General features: G+C 42.7%; 1 protein-coding gene across 1 annotated transcript in view; it reads left to right on the top strand.

Annotated features, from left to right (window-relative positions):
• Positions 1-3,455: 3,455 nt before the first annotated feature.
• The window catches only part of IGF2R (insulin like growth factor 2 receptor), a 60,351-nt gene continuing 41,567 nt past the window's right edge, over positions 3,456-22,239 (top strand). Inside the window, exons 1-7 of the mRNA XM_027687106.1 lie at positions 3,456-3,559; positions 11,149-11,282; positions 15,731-15,855; positions 17,507-17,605; positions 18,010-18,139; positions 19,212-19,332; positions 21,177-21,291. Coding sequence (XP_027542907.1) covers positions 3,456-3,559; positions 11,149-11,282; positions 15,731-15,855; positions 17,507-17,605; positions 18,010-18,139; positions 19,212-19,332; positions 21,177-21,291 — 828 coding nt within the window. The remainder of the gene's footprint in view (positions 3,560-11,148; positions 11,283-15,730; positions 15,856-17,506; positions 17,606-18,009; positions 18,140-19,211; positions 19,333-21,176; positions 21,292-22,239) is intronic.

Here is a 22,239-nt window from a genome sequence, read left to right as displayed (position 1 = left end):
TAACTAGCAGTCATTATGCTGAGCCTCTCCTGAGCAAAAGGAAAAGGTAAGAAAGATTAAGACATTTACATAATTTCAGAATATTTTAATACTGTGCCATGGTATCTGATTAGCTGAGATGCCAATATCATTAAGCATGGGTAATAGACGTTTACATTATTATTTATGAATTAAACATTCCTGCCTATTTGCAAAACAGTTTAGGATACAGAAATAGTCATTTTGCCTCCTAAAAGCTAAGAAAATATATAGTAAATGGAAACAGTCACAGGACTGGAATCTGCAAACTTTTACTTTATAATTTTGTTTTAAAGGTATTTGTCCTTACAATGTGATTTCAGTATTTCTGCAGCTGTGTTGCTATCCTTGCTGTGTTGCAACTTTGGTTCATTGTTAGGCTGATGCATATGTATTAGCATAGCAGATGAAAGTAGAACTTCTGTTGGGGTTTTTTTCCTTTCTAAAGGGGATTTTTTTCCCCAGGTATTTCAATTTCTTTCATTCTTGCTAAGTAACTGTCCACATACTTTTCTCTATATGCAAAGACACTGCTCTGAAGTCATTGAGTCTTGTGGAAATATAGGGGCTTAAGCATACAAAGTGGTACAAAGAATGAAGAACGTAACTCTAAACATCTTCATCCTTTTTTCAGTAAACAACTTTGAATTAACTCTTATCAGATAATTTAAATTAACTGTTTCTATACTGCCAGGCCATGACACTGCAATCTTTACATGTATTCTTAATGTTAGCAAGGTAAGCAGTCACATTGTCTTCAGTGGAGTCACTCACATGTTTAAATATACACAAAGATAATTTTAGGAATAAAGCTTTATTTGCAGAAATCCAGGAAGCTAGTAATATCAGCAGTTATGGTATGTTTGCCTGCTCTGCTGTCTGCAGTGAATTTCCCGGTCAATACATTTTTAATTTGTAAGCAGAGACAGAATTTCCAGTAAATCTTATATATTTGCACTGCTCTGTTTAGAGTGATGCTGATACTGCCAAGTTTAAGAAACATAACCACAGAAATAATAGACTTTGTATTCCTTTTGTCACCTGATTTGTCTTCTTTTGAGCCTTTGAGTTTGTGTCATCAAGCTTGTCTTTAAACTATACAGGCTGGAGTCTTAAAAGCAGACAACGGAGATTCTTAAGCAATCAGATTTGGAGCCTTAAGGAATCCACTGAAGGTTAAAATAAAAGAGCAAGAATTCACAATAATCTGTCATACAGTAGTAGAAAACTATAGAGGATAATAGCATTTACCCAGTCTTTTTCATTAATTTTTTTTTGGGTTATGAGCAAAGACAGATCACTTATTGTATCATGTCATAACTCTCTTTCCAGCATAAATACCAAAGTTCTTCTTCTCTTCATGAGCTGAGGACAATGCTATTAGGTTTGTCTGTGATAACTCTAAAAGCTAAATTGCCACTACAGCTTAACAGACCAATCAATGTGGTTGGTCTTCCTCCTCCTCCCCTGCCCTTCTACCAGGATTCATCACTTCACTAAGCTGCTGCAACTGCTGAGCCAGCAGGAAAATATACCCAGTTTCTTTTAGAAGGAGTTTTTTTCTGCTGGACTAATGAGTTGAATTGAGTGGCTTTACACAAGTATCAGCACATCTCATGCAAGCAGACAGGCAGTGGGGAGCAATTGGCTTGACTGAGCTGTACTTCTGGCTCCTCTGGTTGGGTGAAACTTCACAGCAGCTACAAGTGATGCTACTCGGGGCCTCCTCCCCCTGCAGCACTTGCCATGCCTTCCTCTCCCTCTTCTTGAGCTGGTGGTGGTGTTTGTGCAGATATGTAGTGAGCCAAGTCAGTCAGGCAACAAATACAGCTGAAAACTTACACAAAACCACCAGAATAGGATGTTAGCTTTCAGCCAGCTGACTGCCCTGCTGCAGAACATACGCTACTGAAAAGGAGGAAAGTAGAATACCTGAGAGAAAAGAGAGAAAAAGGAGTAGATCACGGCAGCCTGGAATCAGGCTAAACTGCCACAGAGGCAGATCTTCAGTGCTGTCTTATTCCCTTGGGTGCCAGGGAGTGGGGCAAGAAAAATCAAAACTATTTCAGTTGTAGGCCTTTTACATTTCTTTGTACAAATGGGTTTTGGAAAGCATTCATAATTAGTGAAGACAGTTTCTTCACACAAGTAAGACAGCTGTCTGTTCAGCTAGTGTAATTTTTATTTTTCTTTCACTCTCCCCACCTTTATGCCTCTTCTCACTCTGAACAGTGTTCTTCTTAACTTCTGTAAAAATTAACTGTTAAGTATCTATTTTGAATCTTAACACTCCAGTCAAAATTTGCTAAATTCTGGAAATAATTACACAATCTCTGGGCCAGATGGCTTTTCTTGGCAGTGCAGAAAGCAGTGGAGGTAGAACTGTACGTGTTCCACTTCCTCCTGACAAGGCTGCTGCCTTGGGCAAGCCACCCTCCTGTTCTCCTGAAATGGAGTAATTTCTAGAGCACACCAGCCTCCCACTGCATTAATAACTCTTGCAGCCAGAGAGCCACATTGCTGCTGTTGCTTCCTCAGTCTTCATTCCTAATGGGCAGTTTTCTGCTCTCTCCCAAGATTTCATAGCACATTTCAAGTGACTTGTTTAAAGCTCCATTAAAGTTTTCCAAACAGGATTTCTCTGAGTCAATCACCAAGCCACAGAATGGGTCAGGTTGGAAAGGACCACAGGGGGTGGTCATCCTAAAGGACATTGCATACAATTACATCCAGACAGCTCTTGCGTATCTCCAGTGAGGGGGACTCCACAATCTCTCTGGGCAATCTGTTCCAGTGCTCGGTCACCGGCATAGTAAAGATCTTCCAGATATTCAGGTGGAACTTCCTGTGCATCAGTTTCTGCCCGTTGCCTCATGTCCTGCTGCTTGGCACCACCGACAAGAGCCTGGTTCCATCCTCTTGGCACCCTCCCTTCAGACACTTCTAGACATTGATGAGCTCCGCTCTCAGTCCTCTCTTCTCGAGACGAATCCCCTGAGCCTTTCCTCGTAGGAAAGATGCTCCAGTCCCTAACCCTTTGTTGCCCTCCGCTGGAGCCGCTCCGGGACACCCCACAGCGCTCCCCACAGGGCGAGCCCCCGAACACCCCACACGCCAAAGGCCGGCCAGGGGCTGGCACGGCATCGCCCCGACTCTGCTCCTGGCAGCTCCCACCTGCGCAGGCTGCGCTCCAGAGGAGGGATGCCTCATCCCCGGAGCTCCCGGCGCCCCCACCGACAGACACACACGAGTCCGGACATCCCGTGCCCGTAGCGGCCCCGGTTCAGGATCACAGGGAGGCTCCGCCCGCCTGTCCGCGGGGGGGCGCGTCACGTGCGCTCCGCGCCCGCACATGGCGCCGGTCACGTGAAGGGGCGGGGGCGCGCGGCAGTCACATGACGCGGCCGGCCGCTTGCCGTCCCGGGGCACCGCCGGCTATGGCGCCCGTGGCCCCGCTCCTCGTCATCGCCCTCCTGGCGCTCTCCCCGCCGCCAGGGACGGCTGCCGCCGCCCTCAACGACCCCTACCGGCAGCTGTGCAGGTGGGCGGCCGGCGGGACGGGAGGGGGCGGCGGGAGAAGGGCTGTAGCCGGGGGGATGCGGGGAGAGGGGGCTGTCCCGGTGCCCGTGCCGCCCCTGCTCTCTGCGGGGCCGCAGGAGCGCAGCGCCTGCGCTCGGCACGGTGGGCTCGGCAGGGCGGGCCCAGCCCCCCCAGGCGGCCTGAGCGGGTGTTTTGGTGGCCGGTTGCAGGGAGGGTGAGGCCGGGGAGCGGCGGGCGGGTGTCCCGGGTGGGGGCCGGGGCTGGCCCGTGGCGAGCGCCCAGCGGGGCTGGGGGGCTGGAGGAGCCCTCCGGTGGGCTGGAGGGTTTCGGCGGCGTGGGGCCGGTCCCCGCCGGGACCTCCTCGCGTCGCTCTCTGCAGACAGGGAATTTGCAGATGAGAAGATGAGGAGACTTGCTCTGTGCAAGTCGCCTGTAGTCAGGACTGCTGGTTTGTGCCACTGTGGCCATTCTAGTGTGGGAAGTGGTTTGGAAGGGACGTCACTTGATAGTCACTTCATACTAAGGGTATCACCACGTGCTATTAAGTTACTTACAGGTGAGTTAAGAAAGCTTTCAGAAGTGCTATGTCGAAATGGCACTATTCTTCGTGTTTTGGCATGTTTCTATTCTAATTTCAGCCATGAATTTAGTCTGGCACTAATATCTTGCTGGTCCTAATTTCTTCATTATTTAGGTGGAATATGCAGAGCACATACAAGAACATGTTATCTCAATCAATGGCGCTGGGCAGACATCAATGTAACACGGTGAATGTAGCACTGAGGGCAGAGGTTGGATTGCTGGAGGGAATAGGTTCTCTGCCTGGGGGAATTTGGGTTATGATATTGTTAAATAATGGAAAAGTAGGTTTACTTGCAAAATTAACCCATGAGGCTGGCAAAATATGATTTTGTCAGATGACCAACCTAATTGTAGAATTGGGACAGAAGTGCAAAACTATTCTGTAGCTTCTGGAGGGAATTTAACTCCTGACAAGCTATTTTTTAAATAAAAAACACCCTAAATGATTTGGTTCTCAAGGAGTTCCTACTTAGAGAAGTATGTTAAGTCCCATCAATATCTGTCTTGGTTTTGTTGCATGTCTGTGAGGAGAGGAATATTTGAGATCGCCTTAAGGAGACATGCAGTCTCTTTTTGGATGCAAATTACTTCAGCTAGTTTCATTTTGTTGCTGGCAAGTGAAAATAGTTTGCAAATAGATAGCACAATCAGCAGTTTTCCTTTTAAGATGGACCACTTCAAAAAACTTGCATTTTCTGTTGTGCCATGGCTTTTGTGCCAACTGCTTTGAAGGACTTATACCTAGTAATCTAGAATGGGTAAAGGAAAAAAGAAGAACCTGTGGTCTGATAGGTGGGAAGTCCCTATGGGATTGTGGTTAAGTGTCTTCTTGGGTACTGTTTCCAAAAATCTATACCAAGTGAGTGATGATGCAGGTAACACAAACACACTACTATCGCATGTCTCAGCTGAAAGATACAGTGAGGGTGTGCAGGACAAGTCCCTGGCCAACCTATTTTTGTACTGGCTTAAGGCAAGGTTTTTATTTTTTACAACTGCTAAGAAAACAGCGTCCTGGCTTTTGTGTGTTGTAACAGATAGGCCTGGTGAAACTGCAGCAGCTTCTGTGTCTGGTGTGTGAATGTCAAAGTGGGCAAGGAAGAAAACTGTTGGGAGTTAGAAGAGGCACTGGCTCTCCTGTAAGTAAGAACAGGAAAGCTCTTTTGCAGGGAGGAGGAAAGGTGTCAAAACTGTTTTGCGCAAGAACTGTGGCATGAGGCTACTTAAACTTGAGTTGGTGGTTTTCATTGTTTGTTTTGTATAGCCTTACTGCAGTATGCTTGGACAGTCTGGGGAAAGAAGAAAACCTTTAATTCTCTGAAACTTTGCCTAATGTCGTGGCTTCGGTGACTGATTTTGTTTTGCTTTCTCCTTTGTTCTTGTGTGCTCTGACAGCTGACTGTGCTGTCATGTGACTTGCAGTTGGAATTCTCATTTTATCTTCTGCGTAGAGGTTTCTCTAGGATTGCTGTAGTATGAGCACCTGGGAAAGAATACAGGGAACTAGTTGGATATAAGAAGTTGCTAGTTAGTTTGGTTTCTTTCTCTATTTTTCTTATTCCCTTTATGTCTTTCATGTTACAATGCAGGAAAAATTCTGGAGTTGGACTTAAATAACTGTTCACAAAATTAACTCTACTTCAATAGAAAGCCTGACAGTTTGGGTTCACCTTCCGTGTAACATTGGGGGAGTTACTGGAAGTTTCTTTCTGTCCTTTCTGAAAAATTTTAGAAAATGCTTCGGTTGTGATGGTAGAGCAGCAAATACAAACTGCATCCTCTGTGTGCTGTTTTGCCTGAAAATCTACACTGGATGAGAGGTGATTTAATGACAGGTGATGTTTTTGCTCCCTTGCAAGGACAGGAGTTGGTGCATAACTTCAATGATTTTTAGCTTGTGAATGGAAGGAAATCTCAAACTGCTGTACAACACAGGATTGCTATCATGCAGACTTCCATTTTTGGGGTTGTAAGTCAATTCTACTTTACATTTAATGTGGTTTTTAATAACAGCTCCTATAGCTGACTGTATGATGTACAGTTCTGTTCATCCAGACACCGTCTCTTCAGCCTTTGTCATGAAACCACAACTCTGCTCATGTGTGCTGCTTGAAACCCTGGGGTTAGCATTCAGCCTTGGTGAAGAAGCGTGTGCTGACTACAGAGAGGTGACCTTTGGGTGGACTTGCTCAGTTCTATTAAGTGCTTTGACATATTGAAGTGGGAGATGTAATAAATAAGTTATTACTGGACTTATTTGCCTATGTGCATGGTTGCTTCACATGCCTGGGAGGCTCTCATTATAATGGTGTGAATGTGATTTCTCAGCACGTGAGCCTACGATAGTTCTTGCGTACTTCAAATTGCTATCCCTTTTCTTAGGCATTCTGTAAAATGATGTAATAGATGTGGTTTAGTGTGCAGCATGAAAGACCAGATGTCTTTTGGATGGAAAAAGCCAAAGAGCTTGTGGTGTAGCTGTAAGGGTATTACACATTGCATGTTCTAGAAAACTTGTCTGAAGACATATGTGTCCATGATAGTTGGAAAAGGTGACGGGTAAGCTAGGGCAGAACTAAGCATGGGTGGGGATGTATTAAAAATCTGTTGTAGCATAGCAATGGCTGTACTTTGTGCCATTCAAGCTTGCATTTGCTGTAAGGAGAGATTGCTTTGACTGGAGATTTCTCTACCATACATATTTGTGTGACAACGGTAGCCACATCTAATAGTGATTTCTGTGGTGAGTGAGCTGCAAGCTTCAAATTTGCGGTGGCCATCCTGGAAATTTTGCTGGTTGAAACTGCCCATAAAGAGCTTCAGATACTGTTGAATCTCTTCATTGTTCTGGTAGCTGAAGAGCTTCCGTGCACAAAATTGTGTGGATGGATAGTCATGATAGTCATATATGGAGCTGCTTTCTAACTGTGGTTGTAGGTTGCCTTGTCTTTCTGTCAGGTTGTCTGTGTAACACCCCCTCAGCAAAAGGAGCCATTTCAGTGCATTCCCCAGAGAGGAAACTATGCTTTACAGCTGTTTGAAGCAGGGTGTACTGTTCTTCCTAGCAGTCATCCTTCGGGTAACAGTTTGAGAACCAAAAAGCTTGAACCGTAGTTGTGAGAATGGTGGCAATAGTCTTTCTGGTACTCTGCTGCATTTGAAGTGGTTCACTAGTGCTCAGACTCTCTGGCGTGGGGACACGTGTTGTGACAGCCGATAGCCATCTGCGCCTTGTCTGACTCCAGTGCATCAGCTGCTGATCACAAGGGAAAAAAAAAAGTGGAGCTCTTATTTGATTTTAAAGCTTGATGAAAAGTAGTTTAATTTTCTTTTTCATGCTTTTGCTTCAGTGTCTTAAAACAACACTAGGTAGTTGGAAAGGCTGACCCGCAGGCAAGGTTATTCCCAGTATCTTGCTTGGACCTTGCTTGCACAACTGTTTTTGACAGTGGCCTGGGCTAGCCCTGCTTCCTTCCCTGCCTCCAGCTGCTGGTGCATGGCCAGAAACTACTGTAAGCCAGACTGGGAACTGGCGAGGCTCAGTCCCTTCTCCACTCACACACACCTGTTGTTTTTGCTGAGTTAATTTTGAGAGAGGACAGTCCCTGAGCCCAGCTTGTGTCGGGTGCTGGGGCCAGCAACATTGTGAGGAGACAGGAAGAGAGCCTGCCCTGGGGGCACTGACGTGGGCGTGTTTCATACCTGGTAACTGTGGGATAGTTCACAGTTGGGTTTATAAGAAGACAGGAGTCATGCTGAGGTTTCAGCAAAAGTAATTGACAGTTTTAATCAAGGCAGACACCATGTTTGAGCCCAGATCTTGAGCTGCACCAGAAATGGTTGCTTGAATGGTTTAATCTGTGAGGTAGCAGCTGTATTAAGCCCCCTGGATCAGAGGGTGCATTGCACCCCACCCCATGACCACTAGCTCAACTAGCTCAACTGCATGGAATGCAGGATAGCTTAAGCCCTTCAAACAAGATAACTTTGTCTGGCCGTGGTGAGGAGGTAATTACATCAGGCATCACCACTGGTGGAGGAGGGTGCTCAGCAAGCTGGAGGAAGCCAGTCCATGTGACTCACACGGCCGGGATGGGCAATGTGATTGCCGACAGATTGTTTCCATTATGGGTTGCAGTGGAGAGGTCAGCTTGTATCTTATTGGAAAGTAGAGCAGATGCAACTTGAAACTATTTCCAGGTACTGATTTAATGCCAGGAGCCGTTTTTCGTGAGAGAAATAATTCTTGCTTTTACTGTGAAAGTTTATTTTGCATCTCTCTGAGAACAGCTGCTTATGCTACCTCCAGGCTGCTGTTACTCCCAATGCATAAATCCTACCTTGCTCCTTCCACACATTTTTAGAAAAATAAAAGTCCCTATAACTTCCTTGAGAGTAATGCTACTCTGAAACTGCACTAGATTTTCATTTATATGTGCCCCCGAAGTTGTGTTTTGGAACATGATTAAACATCAGATTTCTTATTTCCTTTGTGTGGAAATAACCTTCCCTGTCCAGGTGCCTCTGAAAGGGTGGAGGGAAGGACTGGCTTTAGAGTCTGCTTTGCTTTTGTTCTCTAAACTGCTCGTCTTGTTTCTCTTTTGCTTCTGGCCTGTGGGTGAACTGACTCGAAGCTGTTGATTTCCTCTATTTCATAACTGGGAAAGCAAACTCTTAGTCTGAGTGATAATTCTGTTGTGTGAGGGACTTATCTGTTTGTGAATGAAACAAGAATTTTTTAACTTGCGAGTTCTTATAAAAAAACAACACACTGAAGAACACTCCAGCTTGATAAAAAACTTTGTGCTGTAGTATTATTTGTTCCGTTTTTATCATGTGCCAAAACCAGTCAACAAAGAGTACCAGAGCCCTTGAGAAATTTTCAGTGAAATGGTAACTTTCTGAGGCTTCATTGTGAAGAAGTTGGGTTTGGATTGAAACACATTTTCTCCTGGATGTAAAACCAGGTTTAACCTTTCTGTTTTCAGAGCCCTTGAAGATAGTCAGGTTCTTCCAACTTTTTATGTTTGTATTGTCAAGCTTTTTCCCATTGCTGAACTTGTTTATTCTGTAGCTTAATTATCATCTTCATCCTGCGTCAATTTTACCTTTATCCACTTCAGAAACACAAGAGACTAGCTCAGAGAACTAATCAGTACGATTGTAAAATGTCAGATATGCCTGCTTATGAGGAAAGAATAATGGCAAGTGTTTGTTTAGGATTGAGACACAGTCCTTGAATATGTAGTTTTATTGGTGTTTTGGGTATGACTCAGTACCTGGCAAGTTATTTTTGAACCGTATATTAGGATATAAAGGCTCAAATATAATTATATATGAAGATTTTCATCTTAGTTTTTTGAGTTTGCAGAGAGAACTCTCTTGTATTTGTCCCTAACTTGTTCCAGTCATTAGCAGACTGAAATTATTACCGCTGCTGTAGTACAGGGAAGCCAGGGGACCTGTAGTCAGTAATTATAATGGAAAACTATGTAATATCTTACTGCTGACTCTTTGATTAAATATGGGATGCACTGGGTTTGAGAGGAGTTCTCAGAGGTTTTAAAATCTAGAGTAAAGTAGCTGAACTGTTGCTTCCCCTTTCTTACCCAAGGACTGGACTTCAGAGTGGACAAGAATGATTTCCCTTTTTAGGGGGATCTGGAGTATGATGGTGGCAAGTGGTGTAACACCTATGGGCCAGAAATTAAGACAAACGAACCTTACAGGTGAAGCTTCACATCAGTTTAGATTTCTAGATTAAGACATGTTTCTGTGGGTCAGTTACTCACTTTATGTGAGTTGTAAATAATAGGAATGCCTAATAAGTCACCGTGCTGTCCTCAGTTTTTTGATGTGAGGAGTCTGTATTAATCCTACTGAAGTTTCCACTGGGGATAGAAGGGAAGCTGGAGAATCTGTTGTGTTGCAAAAATCCATAGTGTCCAGAGGATGCAGGCTGCTGCCAGTGCCAGAAGAGGAGTAGCTGACCCAAGCTGATGGCAAACATTTATTGAGCTCTGCTTTTTTAACAGAGCTTGGCCAGAGCACTCTGCTAGTAAGCCAGGCTGTCTAAAGAGTTCCTGGCTCTAAACTAGCTGACCTGGGCCTGCCTCAAAACTGAGTGATGCTACGTCATGTGACTGACCACATCTCACTGCAGTCCTAGTGCCTGTTGTGAGGGGAAGGAATACTTGCTTTACCTCTGAACTATGCTTAATTTAGTTTTTTTCTGCTCTTACTCTGATTTATTCCCTGCTGTATTTAACCAGAGCTTCCTGTTCCTTTCCCAGTTTCTAGACAGCTGACTTTCTGATATGGCTGTAGATAGATAGTGTGATCTTTTACTGCATCTCTTGTGGATAGCTCTGCTTGGTTTCCAGCTTATGACATTACCCTTCAGAAAGTGTCCTTCTGATACATATATAGATATACATATACAATATGTAAAATGCATAAAGGTGCAGCTAGGCCCTAATAAACACTCTTAGCATCTTTTAGTCTGAATGCTCTGAGAATCTCGACCCCAATTTTGATCCTGAAGCTGGGTGGCTCCACTGCGGACAGGCAGGATGAGACTGGCTGCTCTATTCCACTTAGACTTAGCACTTCTGCCACTGTTATTGGGTATTGCTAAAGTGCAGTAGTGTGGGGCCTGCCAAAGATGTCTGAGCAATTTATAAGGCTGTCAAGGAAAAAGGACGACTGCAGTGATATACCTAGTCAGAGTGGCTTTCACAGAGATTTGATAGGGAAGAATGTGTGGTTGGGTGTTCAAGAAAGGGAAAAACAGACCTGATGTATGCTCCACAAGTGGTTAAATATGTTTTGTTCTTGGTCCCTCCACCATAGCAATTATTTCTGGTATTTACAAATATAGAGCACAAATATGAATCTCAAGTTAGTGGTGCTCTTAGCTTTAAACTTGATTATTTTAGGGACTGGTATCTAGAGGGTGGCAGTTAGGACAACATGAATACCAACTGACGGGCTTTTTTTTCTTTTCAGCTACACTTGGAAAGCAATTGATACAGATAAAGAGGTAGTTTACAAAATAAACTTCTGTTATGGTGTTGAGGAGTGCGGAAGCGCAAGTGCAGTCTGTGCCTATGACATCAAAAAGAAGACCTATCTGTCTGTAGGTAAGTAAACAAGTGTCTTTCCTTCTAGGTAGTTCACAGTCATGTCAGTGGATGGTCTTATAACTATTGCAAACTGTATTAGCAAAGATTTTTTTTTTCTTTGCTTCTCAGAACAGTGTAGAACTTTGTTCTGTTGCGGATTTACTGGGATTTGGGAAGACATGATCTGATTGTGGATAACCACTGTATGGGACAGTGAAACATATCTTATGGTCTAGTTAACTGTAATCTAGTGTGAAACTATGCAAGGCTATCTCAAGTAGAAATAAGTGCCTCTATCCGTGGCAGGATATGCACTATGCACAGCTTTGTTTGAAGCTCAATACTGAGCACAGTAGTGGACAGAGCTTGAATTATAGCTCTAAACTATGCCACAGCCTAAACTGATGAAACTTCAGCATTTTGTTCCGAGTCAGGTTGCTCTCTGTAATGCAAACTTGGAGTATTGCTACGCTTCTGAGGTGTCATCCTTAAACTGTTACACACCGAAAGGAAGTCAATTACAAGCAGTCCTCTGGTTTCGGTTACACTTGTGAAAGCTGGTGACTGCTTCAGTAGATCACAGATGTCCTTGGTATTCTGAGGAGTGGTGAGCTTGTGCATGCTGATCTAAATACGAAGCTGGCATATTCCTGTCCACGTGCTTGCATATGATTTTATCAGTCAGAAGCACCTTGTGCTCTGAACATTATTTGTGTACTTATTTTCATGGATATTTGTCACTTTCAAAGTTGCTTTTCTGTTTTGGCTACTGAAACAATAATACATGAATATTGATCAAAAGGCTTTCTGATAGCTGACTGTTACTTCTAATAGAATAAAGCAATAGTTTTCTGAAGAATAATATCTCTTCAGACTACCTCTTAGTATCTGCAGATCTGATTTAGCATGCTTGCCGGTCTTGCCTGCCATTGGCAGGCAGTTCTTACGAGAAGCTGTGGGTCTTCAGTAAAGGCGTTTTGAGCCTGAACTACTGGAAGCTGGTGTGGAGGAAGATCTCTCACCTGTATGCCAATGCACAGCAGCTAACTACTTTCCTTTCTCCCCCTGCCTCTCTGCTAACAGAGATACTTTGGTTTCAGTCTGGGATCAATCAGTGCTTTTCAAACAAACTGTTAGTGTTGGAACCCTGGCTTACAGAATCACTGAGTGCCTGAATAAAGGTATATCCAAACCCCAGTCTTCTGAGATGGGGACCCCTGGTGGCCTGGTGGTTAGCATGCGGGACTCTCACCTCTGCGACCCAGGTTCGAATCCCAGTCCCCCGGGCAGATGGAGCTCGTTAGCCCTGTGAGGCCATCCATCTATGAGAAGGTCACTCTAAACAAACCTACGTCCTGAGGACCTCACTGCCATTGTCCAAGCTTGCTTGGCCCCGGCAGATGAACCTTAGGATTAAAGGGTGGGCTCAGTTCAGCGCATGCTGTGTCTCACCTGAAAAATCCATTGCGCAGGCTGGAAAGGTAAAAGACCTTTCCCAAATCTTTGTTCGCAAAGACTGGCCATTCTTCTGGGATGACTGGTTAGATCACGTTTATGTTCAAACTACAATTGCATGTAGTAGCATCATCTGTGAGGATTGTGACACCTCAGAGCTTTTGATGCTGTTAATGTTTCATTCCTAAAATGTACAGCAAGAATTTTGCTTCCTGCTGATGTAGGTCTCAGCTCCTATGCAGTTGAGGCTTTCAGTTGCCTGTGGATTAGAAAAGAAAGCAGTATCTGAGTATCTGTTTTTATGTGCTGCTTTAAGTGAGACTGTAATGTGACAGGTGGAGTGAGCTTGAGGAAGTCTCTTCTTCCCATGAAAGTGTGGGAACTAGAGGCTTGTGTAGGTTTTGTTCCACATTTCTTGTGGAAAGAGGAAGGGAGAACAGAGCTGGGTGATGACTATGAGCAGTATCAAATATTCCTCTGTATGCAAACCTTGAATATCTTATTGCCTGACTGCTACTGAATGGAAGAGGATTTAGCAACAGATATACTGTGGTCTTGCAGAGGCTGTTTGAACAGACTTTCAAAGGTTAAGCCGCAAATCCTATTAAAGTGGGCCATGTTTTTAACCACCCTGCAATAAATTAAGAAATCAAGGCAGTGCAGTTAACGTTGTCATTGAATTTTGCTTTGTCTTATTGGTCAAATTGTCTTAATTTTGTTCTTGCTCATGATTGTCTGAGACTTATTAGTGATGCCTGCCATGCTGCTTCATACTGCCTCTAGTTGCATTGAAACTTTGTCATCATCACACTGAGTTTAAATCATGCTAGTGGATTATCAAGCTTCTTACTTGTTAAAAAATTAAAAATGTCACTCCTGTTGAGAAGAAGAATCTCTTTGATCCGCGTCTAGGCCGGTGTAAATTCCCAGTGTAGATTCCAGTTATTTAAGACAGCTAAACCCACATATTTATCTTCAAGCAATCCAGATAGTATGAGGTTAGCTGCACTCAGCTTTGGGGTACAGGTAAAGGACTTTGATTTGAGAGAAGGGCAATTTGTCAGCTTATAAACTTTAGGTTGTAAGCTTTCTTCAAATATGGGCTTAATCAGTTCTCTTCGTTCTTTCAGAAAGAAAAGTCACTGCAAACAATTGTTTTGTTTTTAAATATCATCCACGCAGGGGGTGGCAGCTCTCAAAGCGATATGTAGCTCTTAGGTTTAAGAGAGCTGCATGGTACCTTGGCTAGCATCAGTGGTGGAACTCACAAAACCTGAAGATAGCCTTTTGATAACACAGGAAATACAAAAGGTAGAAACCACATGTGTCATCTTTCTGCCCAGTTTTCTGACTTCTTTTAGTTTTAGGACTATATTACTTGGGTGCAGTATAGTTTTGCTTGCCTTGCATAAGGAGATAACAGGCTGGGCAAAGTTCCAACAAGTGTTTTTAGGATGAAACATTTGGCCTAGGTGCAAAGCTGCTATCTGCGATGATTACAGATTTGACTGGCTTTCTCCTTAGTGTAGACATAAACAAAAATGGAAAGGGAGAAACTGGTAAATGCATTTTATAGTGTTCTCTATAGTTTAAGCCAATCTCTTTGAAGAATTAAAATCCAGCTCTCAAAAAAAGTGGACAGGCTGGAGTTAGCATGTAAGATCTAAAAGGACTTGGTGTTTAATACTAACCAAAATAGGTTTGAGCGGGAACATTTCACTGGCCTGAGCTGGTGCTCATCATGACTTGAAATGTGCTCCACCTTTCCCCTTCATGTCAAGTGCTGTGGAGGAGAGGAATATGCAGTGATGCAGCACTGACCCTAGTCTTCATGCAGCACACAAGCTGTGCTAAAGGGAATGGGAAATGGAGGGGATTTGCACGGAGGCAATAGATATGTGCTGGGTTTGTCTGCAGGCCGTGCCAGTCCCGAGGCATCAGTGGGTTCTTCGTTATGTAGACTTAAGATTGAGTAGAGCCAGCAGTGTGCACTCACAGCCCGGAAAGCCAGCTGTATCAAAAGCAGTGTGGCCAGCAGGTTGAGGGAGGTGGTTCTGCCCCTCTTCTTTGCTCTGATGAGACCCCACCTGGAGAACTGCCTCTGGCTCTGGGATCCTCAGCATAGGAAAGACATGTACCTGCAGGAGTGGGTCCAGAGGAGGCTCACAAAGATGCTTGCAGGGCAGGAGCATCTCTCCTATGAAGACAGTGAGAGAGTTGAGGTTGTTTAGCTTGGAGAGGAGAAGACTCCAGGGAGACCTCATTGCAGCCATCCAGTTTTTATAGGGGGCTTGTAAGAAGAATGAGGACAGACTTAGCAGGGCCTGTAGTGATAGAACAGGAGGTAATAATTTTAAACCAAAGGAGGGCAGATTCAGACTATGCATAAGGAAGAAATTTTTTAGGACGAGGGTGGTGAGGCACTGGAACAGGTTGCCCAGAAAGGCTGTAGATGCCCCATCCCTGAAAATGTTCAAGGTTGGACTGGACAGCACTCTAAGCACTGAAATAGTTGAAGATTTCCCTGCTCATTGCAGAAAGGTCCCTTCCAAGCCAAGGCACTCTGATAGACTCTTTCTCATCTTGTGCCAGTGCTATTTGTATAAATGGCATAAAGGCTGAGAAGCTGATAAATAGAAACTGGTAGGAGGAAGGAGTGAATTGTGCTTGAAACTAGTTGGTGACAGCTTTCTGTTGCAGTCCTTTAGCCCTTGTTCCTAAGGCACTGACTAGTTTGTAGTAGCACCTGCTGTTGTACTGCTTAAGATTCCAAGTGTTTGCTAAAAGGTAGGAGTGTGATTAGAGATAGTCGAACACTATCTTAACTTGGATCCAAGCTTTCAAATTGGAAGAACCACAAGGATCATCCTCGGTTGTGTTGTCTTCAGGTAGACTGGTATGTCTGTATACCTTGTGCTTGAAATTATACCCTGTCTGTTGAGCTTCTGTGAAGCTATTATATTATGATAACACCCTTTCTTTTTCCTTTCCCCTCCATTTTTAAACCCTAGGTGACTTAGGCTTGCTCAGTGTTTCTGAAAGTCTTCTGGAGCTCAACACTACACGTGACTGCTTGCAGCAAGGCAGTAAACACCAAATTCAAAGCAATATTAACTTCCTGTGTGGGAAAACACTGGTAAGTCTAAATCCTCTGCTCTTCAATGGAAATAAAAGGTAATTCTAACTTGGTTTTTAGGGAAAAAAAGGGAAAAATACTTGCTGTATTTTTGGATGTACTAATTGCTGAACTTCCTAGCTTTAAAGAAAAGCCAGTTGTGTTTTAGTGTTAAGGTCATGATTTACTTGGGCTTTCAAAATTCAGTCCCAGTAGAAAATAGTTGCAGATCTGCAGTTTAGCTCTGATCATGGGCTAATGTTTTTACAGGGATTGCACTATAGTAGTTTATTAGCGTAATATGGAGGAATGAGTCAACAGTGTACAGGGTGCCATAACAATGTGAGCTGTTGTTTAAATGTTGGCTCTGCCTGAGCTGTGGACCCTAGCATGACTGTTTAATGGAACAGCATTGAGGAAAATGACTGACCTCTGTTGTGGGTCAGCATAGTTGACAACAGAGTGTGTTAGGTTTTGTCTTTACGTTGTTGAACTAACAGTGCTTATACATCCAGCTGAGCTTCTGAGGAAGTAGTTGTTTGTGAGAATCTGCTTGATGTGATTGGAGATCCCTGAAAAGTTTCTAGGGGTGTATGTTTATGCAGTTCACTTCGATGCGTTTTTTGGAGTTACACCCTTCACATGCTTAAGAGATACCACAACTTGGTTTTCTGTACAGACTGTGATCAGTTTACATATTTGTGTATCAGAGAGAAGTATTTATGAGTGCTGCTGTTGGCACTGACTGTGCTATTGCACACCCTCTCTTGGAAATCTAGCCAATTCAAACAAAGTGCCAGTGCAGCAGAGATTTAAATGCTTCCTGTTCTGTTTTAGCACATGATTCTCCAAACTAAATTAAAAATTATTGCTCAACTTCAGCTGTAACACCAGATCATAATCATCAGGCTTGTTTTAGGTAGCTTAGTTCTAGTACCTGTTCTTCACATGACCTAGTAAAACGATTTTGTAAGAGTGTCTGGAACAACTTCTTTCCTTGCCTTTTGTGGCAGAGTTAAATGGAGAGGCAATCAGTTTAAACATGGTGAAGTGCTTCTAGCTGAGGTGATGGAAGGCGAAGTGAAAAATTTGATTGTTTTCTTTTCTCTGAAGTAGAGCTGTTGAGTTGAACATCAAGTCCTGAATCATGGCACAACTCCTATCTTGACATATAAAAATGTGTATAACATGAGCCTGTAAAAATAAGTAGATGAGATCAGAGGTATTCTTTCTGTGTAGCAGAAGAGGCTGCTAATCAGTTGTTTTTGTGGGCTAAAAGAGAGGGAACATGGTAAACATGCATTGTCTTGCTGTGTTCACCTACTTATATGCAATTCTATTGGTGTTTTCCTTTTTTGTAAGTAGATGTGACTGATGCTTCTACCACTATCAATTGGCATCGTGAGCACTTCTACAAGATGTAGTGCAGTTACTGCATATTACAACTGGCACACGTTAATTTGTATTGGTGCATATGCAGGCATATGAGTTTCCCAAAAAAGGCTGTTAAATAACAATTTGCTGTTAGCAAATGCTATTAAGAAACTGTATGCCTTGTTCTGTGACGTGCTCATTTTTTCTTAATCTCTTGAATGAACTTCTTATTGTCTTCTTACTGTAAAATAAAAGTGAAGTCTGTTTTTCAAAGATGGATTTTTCCCTCTTTAAATAGGGTACCCCTGAGTTTGTAACAGCAACAGAGTGTGTGCACTATTTTGAATGGAGGACCTTTGTGGCTTGCAAGAAAGACTTGTTTAAACCTGTGAAAGAGGTAATCTACGTACTATCCATGCAGGAATTACTCTTCATGTATTGGATGACTTTACCTTCCTGCCCCTACCCCAAATTAATCCCAACAGCTTCATAAACCTATGTTTATATATAGGTTTGTATATATAGGTATATAAAGCATATACATTGAGGTTGGCAGAGCTGAGAATTTTAAATAACTCTTCAACATTTTCTGCACACAGGATGGTTGTTTATGGTAAAACTCTTCTAAAAGCTAGAGCAAAACAGTCTAACTTCAGATGCCTGATTTTAAGTCAGCGTGTCTAACTTTGAGCTTCCGGAAGTAAAAACCTTTTCCACATACCTGGGCTTCATGTATGCCTGTTCATAACTTCTCCCTACTTGTGTAGCATAGTTTGCCTGTAATTTTTTGTTGTTTTCTAGGTCCCTTGCTATGTGTTTGATGAAGATTTGAAGAAACATGACTTGAATCCTCTCATCCAAGTTTCAGGACACTACTTGGTGGATGATTCTGATGATGATTCCTTGTTCATAAACATCTGCAGGGACTTAGGTGTGAATGCTTTCTTGTGTCACCTGTCAGTGTATAACTTTCTTGTAGAGTGGCTCTCTGCCAGGGTCTCTATTAAGGTTGTCCTATGTCCAAAGATCAATATTTTAAGACTTACACTATTCTTTCAAGCTGCTTTTGATGATTCGAAGGCTGCTTTCTGTGAAGCCAAGTCTTACTCTCCAAGTATTGAGGTGGTCAGAGATACACCCCTTCTGGATGGGCAGGTACTGTTGGAAAAAGTGACTTACACTGGACTGAGTGGAAGAGCGCAGCTTATATTGTATCTGTGTCTGTTTGCTGCCAAATAGAACCAGTATGGTTCATAGGGCTTCATGTACTCTAAATCTAATACTTGTGACTCCAGGTTGTTGCTCGGTTCCTGATGAACGTCCTGAGGTGCATCTCTAATACTGTTTAGGTGCTTGCATAAGTACTGGTGGATAGCTAGCATTTTGGTATCAGTTGAGAGCTATATACATAAGGAATTAAACCAGCAAAATCATGTATTTGAAACTTGCTGAAAAGGCTAGTTTGTCTGTGTACTCCCACTGTGCTTTTTTACTCTGCAGTTAAATAGGTATTTTGTTGTACTTCTAGTTCTAGTGACAGGTGTATTCTCTTAAACATCCCACTAATCTGAAACTTTTTGCTGTCAGGTTTGAATCAGATGACTTATAAGAACCAAAGGAGAAGAGCCTTCCCTTTGAGGAGGGGTTACCTGTCAATTGTATCATTTTCGTGTTGTGAGGGGAAAAAAAAAAGAAATACTTGGCATGCTTCTAAAATTTTTCAAAGCCTTATGTATCCAGCATCTGTACAAGCAACTAACTGCAGCTACTTTGGCACAAAGGATGAATTTGCTGTCCAAAACCAGGGCAGCATGAACATAAGCACTCCAGGTTTAGTTTTGTCAGTCTCACATTTTCCTGTAGCCCATTTTTTAAAAGTACTTTTAGAACAAGGTAAAGCAATGAATAAGTGAACCCACTGATAAAGTGGCAAGGTACTTCAGGTGGTAGAGCAGGGCTTAGAAACTGAGTTTTATAATCTATTTTCTGTGTGCTATAACCAGGAAGTTCAAGTGGAGAGACCAAGAACTGCCCTGCAGGCAGTGCTGCTTGCTTGTTACACAAAGGTCAGGCATACGATGTTGGTCATCCAAAGGAACAGCTGAAACTCCACGGCAAAGACAGGTATGTAATTTTTGTGGTGATACTACTGTGGACACTTCTCAGTCATCTGGGCTGGAAACAATATTCTTGCTAACAGATGAGTCTTCTGAAACTTAACAGTAATACCGCTCCAGTGTTGAAGCATTGGTGGGAAAAAATTCTTCAGATACTGTCAGGGCAGTCTTTTTCAGGCCTTCTGTTGTACTGCTATAACAGATCAAAGTTTCTCCTTCATTGCGGGACTACACAACTGAGGGGTAATTGGTGTTCTCTGCCCACAAGCAGCAGAGTGAGATTTGACCCTGTCTGCCTACTGTCTGAGGGCCCACAGGATAAATGCATTTGGCTCTCAGTGGTTTTATGCACTGTATTTGACTCACTCTGCTGCCCAGAAGTACTTTAAAAGTTGAGAATAGGGCCAGATGTTGCCCTTCTGTGTCTTTTGCATTAATGAGTTCTTAACAGAAGGAATCGATAAGCAATGCAAGGCTTATTATCCTGGTGGTGGCAAAGCTGGGACTACAAAAAACTGTTTCCTTGTTGCTACTTCTGTTCTGCTTGCTGCCTTTTATGCTGGAAATAAATTTGAAATAAAAACAAAACTGCAACAAAACCAAATTACAGGCAAACAAAAAAACCCAGCCAAAAAAGCACTCAATCCAATATGGCTCAGGGGACTTACTTAGCATGCTGATCTTTCTGATCTTCAGGTCATCTGAGCCCGCTTACCTTGTCTGTAGGGTCAGTAGTACCCCATTGACCGCTGCAGTACTGTTTTATCTCAGATGCAATCTGAAGAAAACAAGCAGAATAAACAAATAATAGGGAGGCCAAAGGTTCTGACCTGTCTGTGATAAGGTTAAAGGTTTTATTTTAATTTACAGATGAAATTGTTAGTCCTTGTTTCATGCTGGGTGAAAAGCCCTACCACCAAGTGGCTGACGTGTTCTATACCAAGGCAGAAGCTTACATCTGAGCAAGCACCTTATTCTCATATTAAATGCAACTAGTACTCTATAATAAAGTGCCTGACAAGCAGGCTTTATCTTATTCCCCTTTAGAATTAAAAAGCTCTTCATTGCTTGAGGAACATTCACTGTATATGCTCAGTCAGACTAGGGTGGCCTGGGAAGGGAGTAAGGCAGTTGTATATCTGTGTCCTCAGGTATAGAGAGGCCAGTTGGAGGTGTGGCTAACCTGAAGCCAGACTGTCACCCTTCTGTGAACTGTTGCTTTCTGCCTGTTAAACTGTATAGAACAGAAATGCTTAGTTGGAAAGTTGTGTTGATATCCTTGCTCTCTCAGACAAGTCATCTTGCTCTTTGTCTTTCCTTGTCAGATAATTATCATGTTTCATTCTCCTGCCTCACTTGATCTGATCCTCTCAATTTGCTGATGGGTTCATCTTGCTCTTAATTCTGGGCGTAGAATGGAAAGAGTTTATACATACAGAGGTGGTAAAGAGTAGGAATGTGGTAAACTGGAGTGGTTATTACTTTCAAAAGCTGCAAGACCATTTACCAAGTCTCCTCTCCAGCAGTTTGAGCAGAAAGCTGAGAGTGTTCTTGTGACTGTCAGCTAAATTCTTGCTACAATGTGTGTTAAAAGGCATTCAGCACAGTCTTAACTGGGGTGCAAGAGGATACTGTATTAAGTAATTTTGCTGGGACTGTTTGAGTCTTTGTTTTTTGTTAACTGTAAGATTGAAGGAATGAGGACCCCCATAAGAGTTGCTTTCAGGAGCAGGGCTACTTTGGTATGTTCTTCCTGAGTATCTATCAAGGAGTGGGCAAATAGCCTTCTTCTGTACAGTTCACAGTGTCTTAATTGTTTTTTTTTTTTGGTTTGTTGTTTTCTACTTCTAGGCTGGTATTGAGTTATGAGAGAATATATAGTGATGAAGAAAAGCCAGACTTCTGCCTAGGCCATAACCCAGCAGTGACAATCACTTTTGTTTGTCCATCAAAGAGGGGAGAAGAGGTAACTTTGCTGTTTTAGTTTAACTGTTTGACTTTTGTGTGCATTTTTATCTTTCATTTTAATTCAGGGCTGAGGAGAACATAAATATTCATGGCTTGTAGATTATGAAGAGTGTGAAATCGTAAATATACTCTTAAAGTTTTAGAAAACTTAAGAAATAAACAAGAACTTGAATAAAATTTCCCTAGAGGTGTGTTGTCTCTTAGTATCAGTGAATTTGGTTGTCCCTTTATGGGTTCAAATCTTTCCTCTGAGCATAGGATGGGATTAGTATATTGTTAATCCTTGGCACGGAGTGCTTGCTATTGAGCACTCTTCCTCATCGGTTAGGCTGGGCATGCTTATAGCTGTTTCATGTAACTTTTCTTTATTAATCTGTCCTTCCTCAGGGGAAAAAGAAAAGCTAGTAAGTGTTATTGCATAGCAAAAGTGACTTACTGAGCAGCCTCCTGAATTCTTTTTAATGTAAAGTAAAATCTTTTGTGTTAAGCCACAACTCAATTTTTGCAGGACACTGTTTTAACCTGGCTTCAGTGCAGTATGATGATCACTTTGTTGTGATGCTGGGTAATTTCAGCAATTTACACAGCTCGAATTGGGCCAAAGTGACTATTTCATATAGTGATGCTTTTCGTTGCAAGCTTAGTGAAGGAGGAACTCTTGTCTAGCTAATTCTTGGTTTAATGTACCTGGATAGGTACCATACTTCACCCTCATTGCTGCAGAAACAAACCGTAGGCTCTTGTCTACTGTGACTTTGTAATGCCTTGCTACAGCTATGCACACTTGTAGTATGGTAGTATTACTAATGATACTTGTGCCTGTAACTTACCTCATACATACCTGTGTATCTGTCAGTTGTTCTAGTGGATGGCAGAAAGACAGATTTATGATACAAAGTGGATTTCTAATGTTTCACTTCAAAGCGAGGAAAACTGCTTCTCCCAG

The sequence above is a fragment of the Neopelma chrysocephalum genome, unplaced genomic scaffold, assembly GCF_003984885.1.
Source record: "Neopelma chrysocephalum unplaced genomic scaffold, ASM398488v2 Primary Assembly neopelma1_23, whole genome shotgun sequence".
Lineage (NCBI taxonomy): Eukaryota > Metazoa > Chordata > Aves > Passeriformes > Pipridae > Neopelma > Neopelma chrysocephalum.
The sequence above is the reverse complement of the archived record's forward strand: the minus strand, read 5'-3'. Positions and strand labels throughout refer to the sequence as shown.